Source organism: Ranitomeya imitator, chromosome 1 (genome assembly GCF_032444005.1).
Source record: "Ranitomeya imitator isolate aRanImi1 chromosome 1, aRanImi1.pri, whole genome shotgun sequence".
Classification (NCBI taxonomy): domain Eukaryota; kingdom Metazoa; phylum Chordata; class Amphibia; order Anura; family Dendrobatidae; genus Ranitomeya; species Ranitomeya imitator.
Window position 1 is genome coordinate 777,994,380 of NC_091282.1, and position 14,708 is coordinate 778,009,087.

Sequence of the window (14,708 nt, forward strand, 5' to 3'; positions counted from 1 at the left end):
ATCTACTACATTATCTGTACACGTCCGGCTCTGCTCCATTTGTAGTTTTCATTGATTCTTACTTTAACCGGATACCGGAAAAGCTTTACGAATCCAAAGTCATCCCCGGTGGCGAGGATTTTGCTGTCGTTGCTGAGTGCGGCGGTCGTCACGTCGCTGACCTCCCCAATCACCGGCCAGATCCCCTCGCAGCTCGGACCCAGGACACTTGTCCAAGACGACCAGGACATTTTTTCTACCTGAGAAATAGACAGTTCAGCGCCCGTGTGACCTTGGGGGACGCTCCCTAATACAACGGACACTTGTGATCCCCCATCTTACCTCAAGAGCTGGAATCATTTGTCGCTTCCCCCGTGGGGCCTCAAAAAACAATTGCTCCTTAGCACCAGTGTTCACTTGGAGGAGTTTACCTGGGAAGAACACAGAAGTGACTGAGCTCCAGGGGGAGCCGCTGAGACCCCATCACTTCCTGTACTGTGCAGAGAAACGCTACATCTACCAGGATGCACTGCAGCAAAGCGCAGACTCAGCCAGCAGGGGGAGGCAGAGAGATGAGTGCTCCTACAGCCTTCGAAATACGCAGAGTATTTGCTTTATTCCAGTTGCATCACTCACAGCCAGAGCTGCAATCAAAATTCTGCTGTCTGCGATTAGTCTACATGTGGCTTATTCCAAAAACAGCACCACCTTGAACACAGCTAATATGCAGTACTAGATGGTGGCCCAATTCTAACGCATCGGTATTCTAGAATAAGTATGTATGTATGTATATAGCAGCCACATAGTACAGTTGTGGCCAAAAGTATTGACACCCCTGCAATTCTGTCAGGTAATACTCAGTTTCTTCCTGAAAATGATTGTAAACACAAATTCTTTGTTATGATCTTCATTTAATTTGTCTTAAATGAAAAAACATAAAAGAGAATGAAGCAAAAAGCAAAACATTGATCATTTCACACAAAACTCCAAAAATGGGCCAGACAAAAGTATTGGCACCCTCAGCCTAATACTTGGTTGCACAACCTTTAGCCAAAATAACTGCGACCACCCGCGTCCGGTAACCATCAATGAGTTTCTTACAATGCTCTGCTGGAATTTTAGACCATTCTTCTTTGGCAAACTGCTCCAGGTCCCTGATATTTGAAGGCTGCCTTCTCCAAACTGCCATTTTTAGATCTCTCCACAGGTGTTCTATGGGATTCAGGTCTGGACTCATTGCTGGCCACCTTAGGGTATGTGTCCACGTGCAGTAAACGCTGCGTGTTTGACGCTGCATAGGGACGCAGCGTCAAACACGCAGCGTCCAGATGTTACAGCATAGTGGAGGGGATTTAATGAAATCCCGTCTCCACTATGCATGGTAACACGCACGCGGCGGCCCTGCGACTCCGGACATGCTGCGCGTCTTTTTAGATCGCAGCATGTCCGTATATCTTGCGGCGACGCTGCGTCGCCGCAAGATATAGCACAGGGCCCTATGGTGGGGAGCGATGATGCCGGATGTGTGCTGTGAACACATCCAGCATCATCGCGTCCCAGAAAGGGGGCGGGGCTTACAGCAGAGCGGCTAAGCCGCTCCGACGATGCCGCCGGCCATCCTGAACGTGGACACATACCCTTAGAAGTCTCCAGTGCTTTCTCTCAAACCACTTTCTAGTGCTTTTTGAAGTGTGTTTTGGGTCATTGTCCTGCTGGAAGACCCATGACCTCTGAGGGAGACCCAGCTTTCTCACACTGGGCCCTACATTATGCTGCAAAATTTATTGGTAGTCTTCAGACTTCATAATGCCATGCACACGGTCAAGCAGTCCAGTGCCAGAGGCAGCAAAGCAACCCCAAAACATCAGGGAACCTCCACCATGTTTGACTGTAGGGACCGTGTTCTTTTCTTTGAATGCCTCTTTTTTTTCTCCTGTAAACTCTTTGTTGATGCCTTTGCCCAAAAAGCTCTACTTTTGTCTCATCTGACTAGAGGACATTCTTCCAAAATGTTTTAGGCTTTTTCAGGTAAGTTTTGGCAAACTCCAGCCTGGCTTTTTTATGTCTCAGGGTAAGAAGTGGGGTCTTCCTGGGTCTCCTACCCTACAGTCCCTTTTCATTCAGACACCGACGGATAGTACGGGTTGACACTGTTGTACCATCGGACTGCAGGGCAGCTTGAACTTGTTTGGATGTTAGTCGAGGTTCTTTATCCAACATCCGCACAATCTTGTGTTGAAATCTCTTGTCAATTTTTCTTTTCCGTCCACATCTAGGGAGGTTACCCACAGTGCCATGGGCTTTAAACTTCTTGATGACACTGCGCACGGTAGACACAGGAACATTCAGGTCTTTAGAGATGGACTTGTAGCTTTGAGATTGCTCATGCTTCCTCACAATTTGGTTTCTCAAGTCCTCAGACAGTTCTTCGGTCTTCTTTCTTTTCTCCATGCTCAATGTGGTACACACAAGGACACAGGGCAGAGGTTGAGTCAACTTTAATCCACGTCAACTGGCTGCAAGTGTGATTTAGTTAGTGCCAACACCTGTTAGGTGCCACAGGTAAGTTACAGGTGCTGCTAATTACACAAATTAGAGAAGCATCACATGATTTTTCGAACAGTGCCAATACTTTTGTCCACCCCCTTTTTTATGTTTGGTGTGGAATTATATCCAATTTGGCTTAAGGACAATTCTTTTTGTGTTTTTTCATTTAATACAAATTAAATGAAAATAATAATAACAAAGAATTTGTGTTTGCAATCATTTTCAGGAAGAAAATGAGTATTATCTGACAGAATTGCAGGGGGTGTCAATACTTTTGACCACAACTGTATATAGCACAGGCCACGTAGTATATAGGAGCCATGTAGTATATAGCAGACAAATACGATGTGGCCTGTGCTATATACTATGGCTGCTATATACAGTGTCGGCAAAAAAAAACTTTACATATAAAATCCACATCATAATTTCACTTTTTAAAAGTGTACACAATGGGGGAGATAATAAATAACGGTCTAATATTAAAGCTGGCTTTGTCGCAAATATCAACCAATCAACGCTCAGTTTTCACTTCTCTGGTTAAGCGAAAGCTGCACTCTGATTGGTTGTTATGTGCAGCTCAGCCAGTTTTGCTATTAGGCAGTCTTTTATTATCTCCCACAATGGGTTGAAAGAAGCTTAAAATGGAAGAGAAATCCCGTGCCTTGACTCTGCTCGAGAAGGGGGATTTGGTGATTGCTGTAGTTAGAGATCTGGGAGTGTCAAGAGAAGCAATTTATCAACTGAAGCGGTCGGCGGCATCATTGCCTCCAGGGATGGTACCGCAGAGGAAGTCAGGCTCTGGCGCACCTAAGAAGACTTCACCGAGGACTGATAAGCTTCTGAAGCATGAAGTGATGTCACATCCTTCTATAACTGCTGTTGAACTAAAAAACAAGTACCCCATGCTCCTCCAGAACATCGCAACTAGGACAATTCGTCACCGCCTGCAGAAGGACCTGGGTCTACCAAGTTGCCGTGCCGCAAAGAGGCCCCTGCTCACAGCAGCAATGAAGAAGAAAAGGCTTGTAAGAAATATCAAGATTGGACATCTGAAGTGTGGAAGAAAGCGATGTTTAGTGATGAGAGCACTCTCAGGCTGGTCAGGGGAGGCTCAAAGGACACGAGACATGACCCAGCAACATCAACAATCTAAAGGAGGTGCTGAAGACACTGTGGGTAAACATGGACTCCACATACTTAGCCAGCCTTGCTGAATCCATGCCTAAACGACTGCAGATGGTGTTAAAATGTAAGGGTGACATGACAAAATACTAATTATAATAAAATATCCACAATAAAACACTTGAATCCACTTGAATATTAAGATTTTGTGGTTTCATTGAACTTGTAAAGATTTTTTTTTGCCGGCACTGTACATACATATTGTAGAATACCCGATGCGTTAATACAGGCCACGCAATATATAACAGTGGCCACACAGTATATAACACAGCCCAAACAGTATATAACAAAGCCCACGTACTATATAACACAGCCCACGCAGTATATAGCAGCCACGCAGTATATAAAACACAGGCAACGTAGTATATAACACAGGCCACGCAGTATATAACACTGGCCACATAATATATAACACAGGCCACGCAGTATATAACACTGGCCATGTAATATATAGCACAGCACACGCAGTAAATAACACTGGCCAGGTAGTATATAGCAGCCACGCGGTATATTACACAGCCCACACAGTATATAACACTGGCCACGAAATATATACCACAGCCCACGCAGTATATAACACTGGCCACGTAATATATAACACAGCCCACGCAATATATAACACTGGCCAGGGAGTATATAGCAGCCACGCTGTATATTACACTGCCCATGCAGTATATAACACTGGCCACGTAATATATAGCACAGCACACCCAGTATATCACACAGCCCACATAGTATATAACACTGGCCAGGTAATATATAGCAGCCACGCGGTATCTAACACAGCCCACGTAGTATACAGCAGTGTGGGCACCATATCCCTGTTAAAAAAAAATAATAAAAATAAAAAATAGTTATATACTCACCTGCCGGGATCCAATCCAGCGAAGCTCTGGCACAGGAGATGAGCGCGCAGCTGCCGCCATCTTCCGTTCCCAGGATGCATTGCAAAATTACCCAGAAGACTTGGCGGTCTCGCGAGACCGCTAAGTCTTCTGGGTAATTTCACAATGCATCGCTGGGAACGGAAGATGGCGGTGACTGGAGGGGAGCATGCGGGTGCCGGGCACTGACTGCGGTGACTGGAGGGGAGCATGCGGGTGCCGGGCACTGACTGCGGTGACTGGAGGGGAGGATGTGGGCGCTGGGCACTGACTGCGGTGACCGGAGGGGAGCATGCGGGCGCCGGGCACTGATTGCAGGGGATTAGGGAGGGACTAATCGGACTGTGCCCGTCGCTGATTGGTCGTGCCTGACAGGCCATGACAGGCAGCTGGCAAGACCAATCAGCGACGCGGGATTTCTGTTACGGAAGTTGTAGACAGAAAGACGGAAGTACCCCTTAGACAATTATATAGATTGCTGATAAGTCAAACACTTCAATGGAGCAAAACTGCAATGCCAGACACAGCCTGAGCACACGTGTGGTGCTGTGTCTTGAAGAAAGCAGCTTTAACAAGGCCCACAATGCATTGCACTCAGGAAACAGCAAAGTCTTATGAGTTGCAGCTTTGGCTGTGACTGGAGGATTAGCCTTGCTGTTCAGCAGAGAAGTTATTAGACCAGGTTCAGAAGTGACCCCAGGCCCAGCGCTCACCCCTCGTGTCCCAGTCCAGGTGGGTGATGTAGCTGGAGGAACCCTTGCACACGCCGACCCGTTTGCTGCTCATCACATTGTAGATGTCCACAAAGTTGTCGTAGGAGGCGACGGCCAAGTATTTCCCGGTTACTGAAATAAAACTTGATCAGAACGGCGCAGAGGAGCACGAGATGGCACCGACCAACAGATCATCAACTCACCGGGGGAGAAGCGGATGTCCGAGATCACGTCCTTCCGGTGGTGAAAGGACACCAAGTCTTCAAGCGTGTCAGCGTTCACGATCAGGAAGCTTCCGTCATTAAGGCCCACGGCCAAAGCCTTACCATCTGGGGAGAAGGAACAGCACCGGCCACCTGGGGGTAGCACAGAGCCCGTCACTCATATAGAAGACCCTGACAACTCCCACTCGAAGACCCTTGCTCTGTCAACCCTTGCTGTTACAGCCCTCGCTCAGACAACCCTTCACCGACAACCACCGCTGATGACCATCGATCCGATTACCTCTCCTTTCTGACAACCCTCGTTCTGACAGCTGGTAGAGGTTGTATCTTGGAGAATCGCTCACAGTGCAATTCCCAACCTTCTTACCCTTTTTGAGCTTGCGCACAGCCAGCATGCAGTGACTGGGGGACAGGTCCCAGATGCGGAGAGTCTTGTCATCGCTCACAGTGGCACAGATTGGTAGATGAGGGTGGGCAGCCAGACCCCAGACCTCTCCCTCCATGTGTCCCTGCACAATACAAGAAGGAGCAAGAGAGAGGGTCAGACAACACCCGGGAGCATTAGACAGTGGCAAAGTATGCCCCCTACTGGAGCCCGGAGTTCACCAAGAACAACCTGCTGCTGTCTATCCCCCATGCTTTACACTGCAGCCGACTTTACACTGTCTATTGTGTATAATAACAGAACAAAATATTATTAAGTTTATGAAAAAAATTACTTGTTAAAAGAAGATCTTTAAGAAACTGCTGAATCCAGATGGAGAAGAGGAACCTAAAAAGAGCGGCTCGAGTTTATTAAGAGGAAGCAGCCAGACAGGCGAGGGGATCCTAAAAGAGGGGATGGGGTTTAGTAGGAGGGAGCAGCCAGACAGGCGAGGGGATCCTAAAAGAAGGGATGGGGTTTAGTAGGAGGGAGCAGCCAGACAGGCGGGGGGATCCTAAAAGAGGGGATGGGGTTTATTAGGAGGGAGCAGCCAGACAGGCAGGGGGATCCTAAAAGAGGGGATGGAGTTTATTAGGAGGGAGCAGCCAGACAGGCAGGGGGATCCTAAAAGAAGGGATGGGGTTTATTAGGAGGGAGCAGCCAGACAGGCGGGGGGATCCTAAAAGAGGGGATGGGGTTTATTAGGAGGGAGCAGCCAGACAGGCAGGGGATCCTAAAAGAGGGGATGGGGTTTATTAGGAGGGAGCAGCTAGACATGCAGGGGGATCCTAAAAGAGGGGATGGGGTTTATTAGGAGGGAGCAGCCAGACAGGCAGGGGATCCTAAAAGAGGGGATGGGGTTTATTAGGAGGGAGCAGCCAGACAGGCAGGGGGATCCTAAAAGAGGGGATGGGGTTTATTAGGAGGGAGCAGCCAGACAGGCAGGGGATCCTAAAAGAGGGGATGGGGTTTATTAGGAGGGAGCAGCCAGACAGGCAGGGGGATCCTAAAAAAGGGGATGGGGTTTATTAGGAGGGAGCAGCCAGACAGGCGGGGGGATCCTAAAAGAGGGGATGGGGTTTATTAGGTGGGAGCAGCTAGACATGCAGGGGGATCCTAAAAGAGGGGATGGGGTTTATTAGGAGGGAGCAGCCAGACAGGCGGGGGGATCCTAAAAGAGGGGATGGGGTTTATTTGGAGGGAGCAGCCAGACAGGCGGGGGGATCCTAAAAGAGGGGATGGGGTTTATTAGGAGGGAGCAGCTAGACATGCAGGGGGATCCTAAAAGAGGGGATGGGGTTTATTAGGAGGGAGCAGCCAGACAGGCAGGGGGATCCTAAAAGAGGGGATGGGGTTTATTAGGAGGGAGCAGCCAGACAGGCAGGGGGATCCTAAAAGAGGGGATGGGGTTTATTAGGAGGGAGCAGCCAGACAGGCGGGGGGATCCTAAAAGAGGGGATGGGGTTTATTAGGAGGGAGCAGCTAGACATGCAGGGGGATCCTAAAAGAGGGGATGGGGTTTATTAGGAGGGAGCAGCCAGACAGGCGGGGGGATCCTAAAAGAGGGGATGGGGTTTATTAGGAGGGAGCAGCCAGACAGGCAGGGGATCCTAAAAGAGGGGATGGGGTTTATTAGGAGGGAGCAGCCAGACAGGCAGGGGGATCCTAAAAGAGGGGATGGGGTTTATTAGGAGGGAGCAGCCAGACAGGCGGGGGGATCCTAAAAGAGGGGATGGGGTTTATTAGGAGGGAGCAGCTAGACATGCAGGGGGATCCTAAAAGAGGGGATGGGGTTTATTAGGAGGGAGCAGCCAGACAGGCGGGGGGATCCTAAAAGAGGGGATGGGGTTTATTTGGAGGGAGCAGCCAGACAGGCGGGGGGATCCTAAAAGAGGGGATGGGGTTTATTAGGAGGGAGCAGCTAGACATGCAGGGGGATCCTAAAAGAGGGGATGGGGTTTATTAGGAGGGAGCAGCCAGACAGGCAGGGGGATCCTAAAAGAGGGGATGGGGTTTATTAGGAGGGAGCAGCCAGACAGGCAGGGGGATCCTAAAAGAGGGGATGGGGTTTAGTAGGAGGAAGCAGCCAGACATGCAGGGGGATCCTAAAAGAGGGGATGGGGTTTATTAGGAGGGAGCAGCCAGACAGGCAGGGGGATCCTAAAAGAGGGGATGGGGTTTATTAGGAGGGAGAAGCCAGACAGGCGAGGGGATCCTAAAAGAAGGGATGGGGTTTATTAGGAGGGAGCAGCCAGACAGGCAGGGGGATCCTAAAAGAGGGGATGGGGTTTATTAGGAGGGAGCAGCCAGACAGGCAGGGGGATCCTAAAAGAGGGGATGGGGTTTATTAGGAGGGAGCAGCCAGACAGGCGGGGGGGATCCTAAAAGAGGGGATGGGGTGTATTAGGATGGAGCAGCTAGACATGCAGGGGGATCCTAAAAGAAGGGATGGGGTTTATTAGGAGGGAGCAGCCAGACAGGCGGGGGGATCCTAAAAGAGGGGATGGGGTTTATTAGGAGGGAGCAGCCAGACAGGCGGGGGGGATCCTAAAAGAGGGGATGGGGTGTATTAGGAGGGAGCAGCCAGACAGGCGGGGGGATCCTAAAAGAGGGGATGGGGTTTATTAGGAGGGAGCAGCCAGACAGGTGGGGGGAATCCTAAAAGAGGGGATGGGGTTTATTAGGAGGGAGCAGCCAGACAGGCAGGGGGATCCTAAAAGAGGGGATGGGGTTTATTAGGAGGGAGCAGCCAGACAGAGGCGGGGGGATCCCAAAAGGGGGGAATAGGGTTCTGCTCTGAGATTCATAAGATTGGATACCAATCATTTACTATAACTGTACTGTGCCGAGCAGAGATCGAACACTAAGCAATCTAATGCTACAGCAGCACAGAGTATTACAGAAAAGGTGAAAACTGAAAGAGAGGAACTGCAGACAGTCACCTGGACAAGCAGGGTGACCGGTCCGCTCTTGTCCACCTCCAGGATCTCCCCATTCTTCGTTCCTACTAGAATATGGCCGTGTCCGAGAGATATGGCACGTATGGACGGGTTGTCTTCTAGGAGCAGCCCTGGAATGGAGAAGAAGGAGGTCGGAACAGGTTCTTTGTCAGTGCGCATAATACGGTTAGCACATGCATTTACAGTGCAGTGCGGTCAGTGTACAGTCAGAGTGGTAACCGATGTGATCAGTGTGCATAGTACGGTCAGTGTGTGTGGAGTGTGAAGCTATCAGAGTATATTGTGACGCCAGTGTGTGTGGAGCAGTTATAGTTTGTGGTGCGGCCAGTGTGTGCGGAGCAGTTATAGTTTGTGGTGCGGCCAGTGTGTGCGGAGCGATCAGAATGCATGATGTGGCCAGTGCGTGAGGAGAAGTAATACTGTGTGGTACGGCCAGTGTGTGCAGAGCAGTCATAGTGTGTGGTGCGGCGAGTTTGTGCGAAGTGGTCAAAGTGCATGGTGCGACCAGTGTGTGTGGAGCAGTCATAGAGCATGGAAAAGCCAGTGTGTGCGGAGCAGTCAGAGTATGTGGTGTGGCCAGTTTGCAGAGCAATCATACTGCGGGGTGCGTCCAGTGAGTGCTGAGCAGTCAGAGCAGTAATAGTGCATGGTGAGGCCATTGTGTGGAGAGTGGTCAGAGTGCATGGTGCGGCCAGCGTGTGCAAAGCAGTCATAGTGCGTAATGCAACCAGTGTGCACAGAGCAGTCATTGTGCATGGTGTGGCCAGTGTGCCTGCTGCGGCCAGTGTGTGTGGAGCAGTCAAGGAGTGTGAAGCACCTTCACTACTGTGAAGGTGCTCAAATAGGTTACCCAAACCACAAATAGTAACCTATTACTATTTTATTTTGCAGTCTGTATAATACATCTATACAGACTGCAAAATAAAATTTTCTGATCAAAGATCTATTAAGTTGAGCGCCAAGTTTTATTATAACTACAGTGTGTGGTTTGGCCAGTGTGTATGGAGCAGTCAGAGTACATGTTACGGCCAGTGTGTGCGGAGTAGTCAGAGTGCATGCTGCAGGCCGTGTGTATGGAGCAGTCAGAGTACATGTTACGGCCAGAGTATGCGGAGTAGTCAGAGTGCATGCTGCACACAGTGTGTATGAAGCAGTCACAGTACATGTTACAGCTAGTGTATGCAGAGTAGTCAGAGTGCATGCTGCAGACAGTGTGTATGGAGCAGTCAGAGTACATGTTACAGCCAGTGTGTGCAGAGTAGTCAGAGTGCATGCTGCAGACAGTGTGTATGGAGCAGTCAGAGTACATATTACGGCCAGTGTGTGCAGAGTAGTCAGAGTGCATGCTGCAGACAGTGTGTATGGAGCAGTCAGAGTACATGTTATGGCCAGTGTGTGCCGAGTAGTCAGAGTGCATGCTGCAGGCCGTGTGTATGAAGCAGTCAGAGTACATGTTACAGCCAGTGTGTGCAGAGTAGTCAGAGTGCATGCTGCAGACAGTGTGTATGGAGCAGTCAGAGTACATGTTACAGCCAGTGTGTGCAGAGTAGTCAGAGTGCATGCTGCATACAGCGTGTATGGAGCAGTCAGAGTACATGTTACAGCTAGTGTATGCAGAGTAGTCAGAGTGCATGCTGCAGGCCGTGTGTATGGAGCAGTCAGAGTACATGTTACAGCTAGTGTATGCAGAGTAGTCAGAGTGCATGCTGCAGGCAGGGTGTATGGAGCAGTCAGAGTACAGGTTACAGCCAGTGTGTGCAGAGTAGTCAGAGTGCATGCTGCAGGCAGGGTGTATGGAGCAGTCAGAGTACATGTTACAGCTAGTGTATGCGGAGTAGTCAGAGTGCATGCTGCATACAGCGTGTATGGAGCAGAGTACATGTTACGGCCAGTGTGTGCAGAGTAGTCAGAGTGCATGCTGCAGGCAGGGTGTATGGAGCAGTCAGAGTACAGGTTACAGCCAGTGTGTGCAGAGTAGTCAGAGTGCATGCTGCATACAGCGTGCATGGAGCAGTCAGAGTACATGTTACAGCTAGTGTATGCAGAGTAGTCAGAGTGCATGCTGCATACAGCGTGCATGGAGCAGTCAGAGTACATGTTACAGCCAGTGTATGCAGAGTAGTCAGAGTGCATGCTGCAGGCCGTGTGTATGGAGCAGAGTACATATTACGGCCAGTGTGTGCAGAGTAGTCAGAGTGCATGCTGCAGACAGTGTGTATGGAGCAGTCAGAGTACATGTTATGGCCAGTGTGTGCCGAGTAGTCAGAGTGCATGTTGCAGGCCGTGTGTATGAAGCAGTCAGAGTACATGTTACAGCCAGTGTATGCAGAGTAGTCAGAGTGCATGCTGCAGACAGTGTGTATGGAGCAGTCAGAGTACATGTTATGGCCAGTGTGTGCCGAGTAGTCAGAGTGCATGCTGCAGGCCGTGTGTATGAAGCAGTCAGAGTACATGTTACAGCCAGTGTGTGCAGAGTAGTCAGAGTGCATGCTGCATACAGCGTGTATGGAGCAGTCAGAGTACATGTTACAGCTAGTGTATGCAGAGTAGTCAGAGTGCATGCTGCAGGCCGTGTGTATGGAGCAGTCAGAGTACATGTTACAGCTAGTGTATGCAGAGTAGTCAGAGTGCATGCTGCAGGCAGGGTGTATGGAGCAGTCAGAGTACAGGTTACAGCCAGTGTGTGCAGAGTAGTCAGAGTGCATGCTGCAGGCAGGGTGTATGGAGCAGTCAGAGTACATGTTACAGCTAGTGTATGCGGAGTAGTCAGAGTGCATGCTGCATACAGCGTGTATGGAGCAGAGTACATGTTACGGCCAGTGTGTGCAGAGTAGTCAGAGTGCATGCTGCAGGCAGGGTGTATGGAGCAGTCAGAGTACAGGTTACAGCCAGTGTGTGCAGAGTAGTCAGAGTGCATGCTGCATACAGCGTGCATGGAGCAGTCAGAGTACATGTTACAGCTAGTGTATGCAGAGTAGTCAGAGTGCATGCTGCATACAGCGTGCATGGAGCAGTCAGAGTACATGTTACAGCCAGTGTATGCAGAGTAGTCAGAGTGCATGCTGCAGGCCGTGTGTATGGAGCAGAGTACATGTTACGGCCAGTGTGTGCAGAGTAGTCAGAGTGCATGCTGCAGGCAGGGTGTATGGAGCAGTCAGAGTACATGTTACGGCCAATGTGTGCGGAGTAGTCAGAGTGCATGCTGCAGGCCGTGTTTATGGAGCAGTCAGAGTACATGTTATGGCCAGTGTATGCGGAGTAGTCAGAGTGCATGCTGCAGGCCGTGTGTATGGAGCAGTCAAAGTGTATGTTGCGGCCAGTGTTTGCGAATCAGTCAGACTGTATGCTGCGGCATATGTGTATGGAGTCAGAGTGCGCGGAGCGGTCAATGTGTGTTGAGTGCATGCGATGTGTAAGCAGTGTACACTTGCAGTCAGAGTGCATGCAAGTTGCAGTCAGTGTGTGTCTGTTGACGGTGATCTCGTCACCTTTAGAGCCTGGCGCCAGTGCAGCCCTCTTGATTGCGTAGGTTTTGAGGCATCGTTCAAAGGAATCATCCCAGAGCGCCACCACTCCATCCTTCCCGCCAGTCACAAAGCCCTGTGACGGGAAAGACTGTACTCAGCCATAGTACGCACCTGGGGCGAGCATTCTGCAGCTCGTCAGCACGACAGGGGAGGACTGTGCTGCAGAGGCTTTTCCACTACAGATTGATCAGGTACAGCAACCTTTGCCACATCAGATACTGTGGTAGAACATTTCCCAGTAGCCACAAGCAATGTTGGGAGTTGTGGTTCCTGGCAGCAGGAGCCAAAGGTTGGTGGTCCCTGATCTAGAATGATGCACTGTAACAAATACTGTTCCCATTAACCGACAGCAAGTAGAGATCCTTACTCAGAGAAATTGAAGCATAAAGGAAACTACTCTGTGCTCCAATCACAACTAGAGAAAAACAATCAGACACCAATTTATTCCCCTGGTGTCGGGCTGATAATGATTTCCACTCACAGCCAGCCGAAGGACCCCCCTACTGTCTGAGCTCCTATGCTGCCAAGTGAAGGCCAGCAGAATCGAGATGCAGCTTTGGATGTGACTAGAGTAGAAGCAGAGATATAACCTCAGACTTTTAGGATCGAATATGACTGACTGCAATGAATGGATGGAAGTTGTTGGTTGGGGGTCTTCTCACCTTGTCCAAGGCGTGCATGCTGAACACTGGCCCGTCATGCGCCTTCACAGTTTTCATCAGGAACATGTCTCTCCAGATACAGACGTCTCCGGTGGAGGTTCCTGAGAAGGACATCTCCTCTGTCCACCCGAACACCACGCACATCATGGTGTCAATCTTGGAGCCGCTGCCGATACAAGCCTTGCGTCCGATCAGACCCCCACCTGCCAGAACAGGACGGCAGCGTTACATAGGCAGAGGGTACAGACGCAGGACTAGAGGGGCTCCAGTACTGCAGTGATCACTGTGTCCACTTGGTGTTGCTTCCGCCCAGGGATTGAGCAATCGTGGCGAGCAGGACCATCATCCTAGTTTGTAATTTTTAAGACATTTTGTCACTTTTTACAATTTTTTTTCTTTGTTGCCTCCCCTTACACTGCCCCGATTTTAGCCGCTGGGGCATGAAAGGTGGGATCTATATGGGTCTAACATGTTGCAAAAACCCCAAGGAAAGACCTACAACAATCAGGAAACAATGTAAGACAAGTCTTAAAGGCACAGTATCTGCTGTCTACCAAGTCCTGCACTGCACCTGCTCGCCTCCAGAACCTCATGTGCTTCACTCCCGCAGTGATCAGCTTATCAGGCATGTAGGGGTTAATCTTCACCGCAAAGATTTTATCCTTACTCCCTCTGCAAAATAAAAACCAGATACAGATTAATGAAAGAGGGGGTCACACCCCTAATAGAAAATCAGTCAATAACCCCTTTCTGATTTTCCAAGTGTACTGACATTGAAAAAAAAAACTGAAGTTCCACAACTTTTGAAGGGGAAGGGAGGTTAGTTACTATGTTCATTATAAGGTAAATAGAGGCAGGTGATGGCTGAATGACACAGCTATCATCTGCCGGGAAAGAAGGGGGTTCAGCATGCGAGCTTTAATCAAGGGCAGGAACCCGGCATATGTCGGTAAGCGGTTAAACACAGGTGACAAGATGTTCTGCAGCAGCCTGGCAGGAGACCAGCCACCACTGATAGACTAAGTAAGGAAACTCCGAGATAGGAGATAATAGACCGCCGCTGACCCTATGTCCATGGGGTGCCGTATGATGACACTGAAAGTGTTGTGCTACTGCTGTGAACACAAGATGTCAGCCCCCAGTGCCTTCTTTAAACTCATATAACACACGAAATCTGTTTCACATGCATTCAAAACTTGGTTATAACAGCATGTTATGCTACATTACAGTGATTTACTAATGATCTACAAACGCGGCACCTTCCCTTTAAGACTTTGAGGTTTGTTACAATTTATCAAGCTTTAGACAATCCACAGGCATTGCAACTGGACTGATAAATTGTAAGAAACGGTCAGCAGACAGATCTGTGCCGCTGTGTTTAACTCACAGAGGATTGTCTGAACTGCTACATTGAAACAAACCATCAGTTGCGAAAAGCAGAGCTGGGCCAGATCAGGTCCATTAGCATCTGGAATTTTAATGGGAAGGTTTCCATTCACTGACACTGAGAAGAGTCATTGAAAATGGTGAAGATCTCAGTCTATTAGATAGCGGCAGAACTTTCCATTATAGGATTAAATACATCACTGCTTCAGCCAATCAATGA

The 14,708-nt window shown here is 49.4% G+C and overlaps 1 protein-coding gene across 2 annotated transcripts in view; it reads right to left on the bottom strand.

Moving 5' to 3' along the window:
• Positions 1–14,708, bottom strand: part of EML5 (EMAP like 5) — a 225,207-nt gene that overhangs the window by 25,321 nt on the left and 185,178 nt on the right. For both annotated transcript variants that reach the window (XM_069736471.1, XM_069736479.1), the window contains exons 17-25: positions 13,674–13,774; positions 13,103–13,305; positions 12,402–12,513; positions 8,896–9,023; positions 5,897–6,038; positions 5,509–5,661; positions 5,306–5,437; positions 322–410; positions 63–239 (exon numbers count right to left, since the gene is read on the bottom strand). In XM_069736471.1, the coding sequence (XP_069592572.1) occupies positions 63–239; positions 322–410; positions 5,306–5,437; positions 5,509–5,661; positions 5,897–6,038; positions 8,896–9,023; positions 12,402–12,513; positions 13,103–13,305; positions 13,674–13,774 (1,237 nt within the window). The remainder of the gene's footprint in view (positions 1–62; positions 240–321; positions 411–5,305; positions 5,438–5,508; positions 5,662–5,896; positions 6,039–8,895; positions 9,024–12,401; positions 12,514–13,102; positions 13,306–13,673; positions 13,775–14,708) is intronic.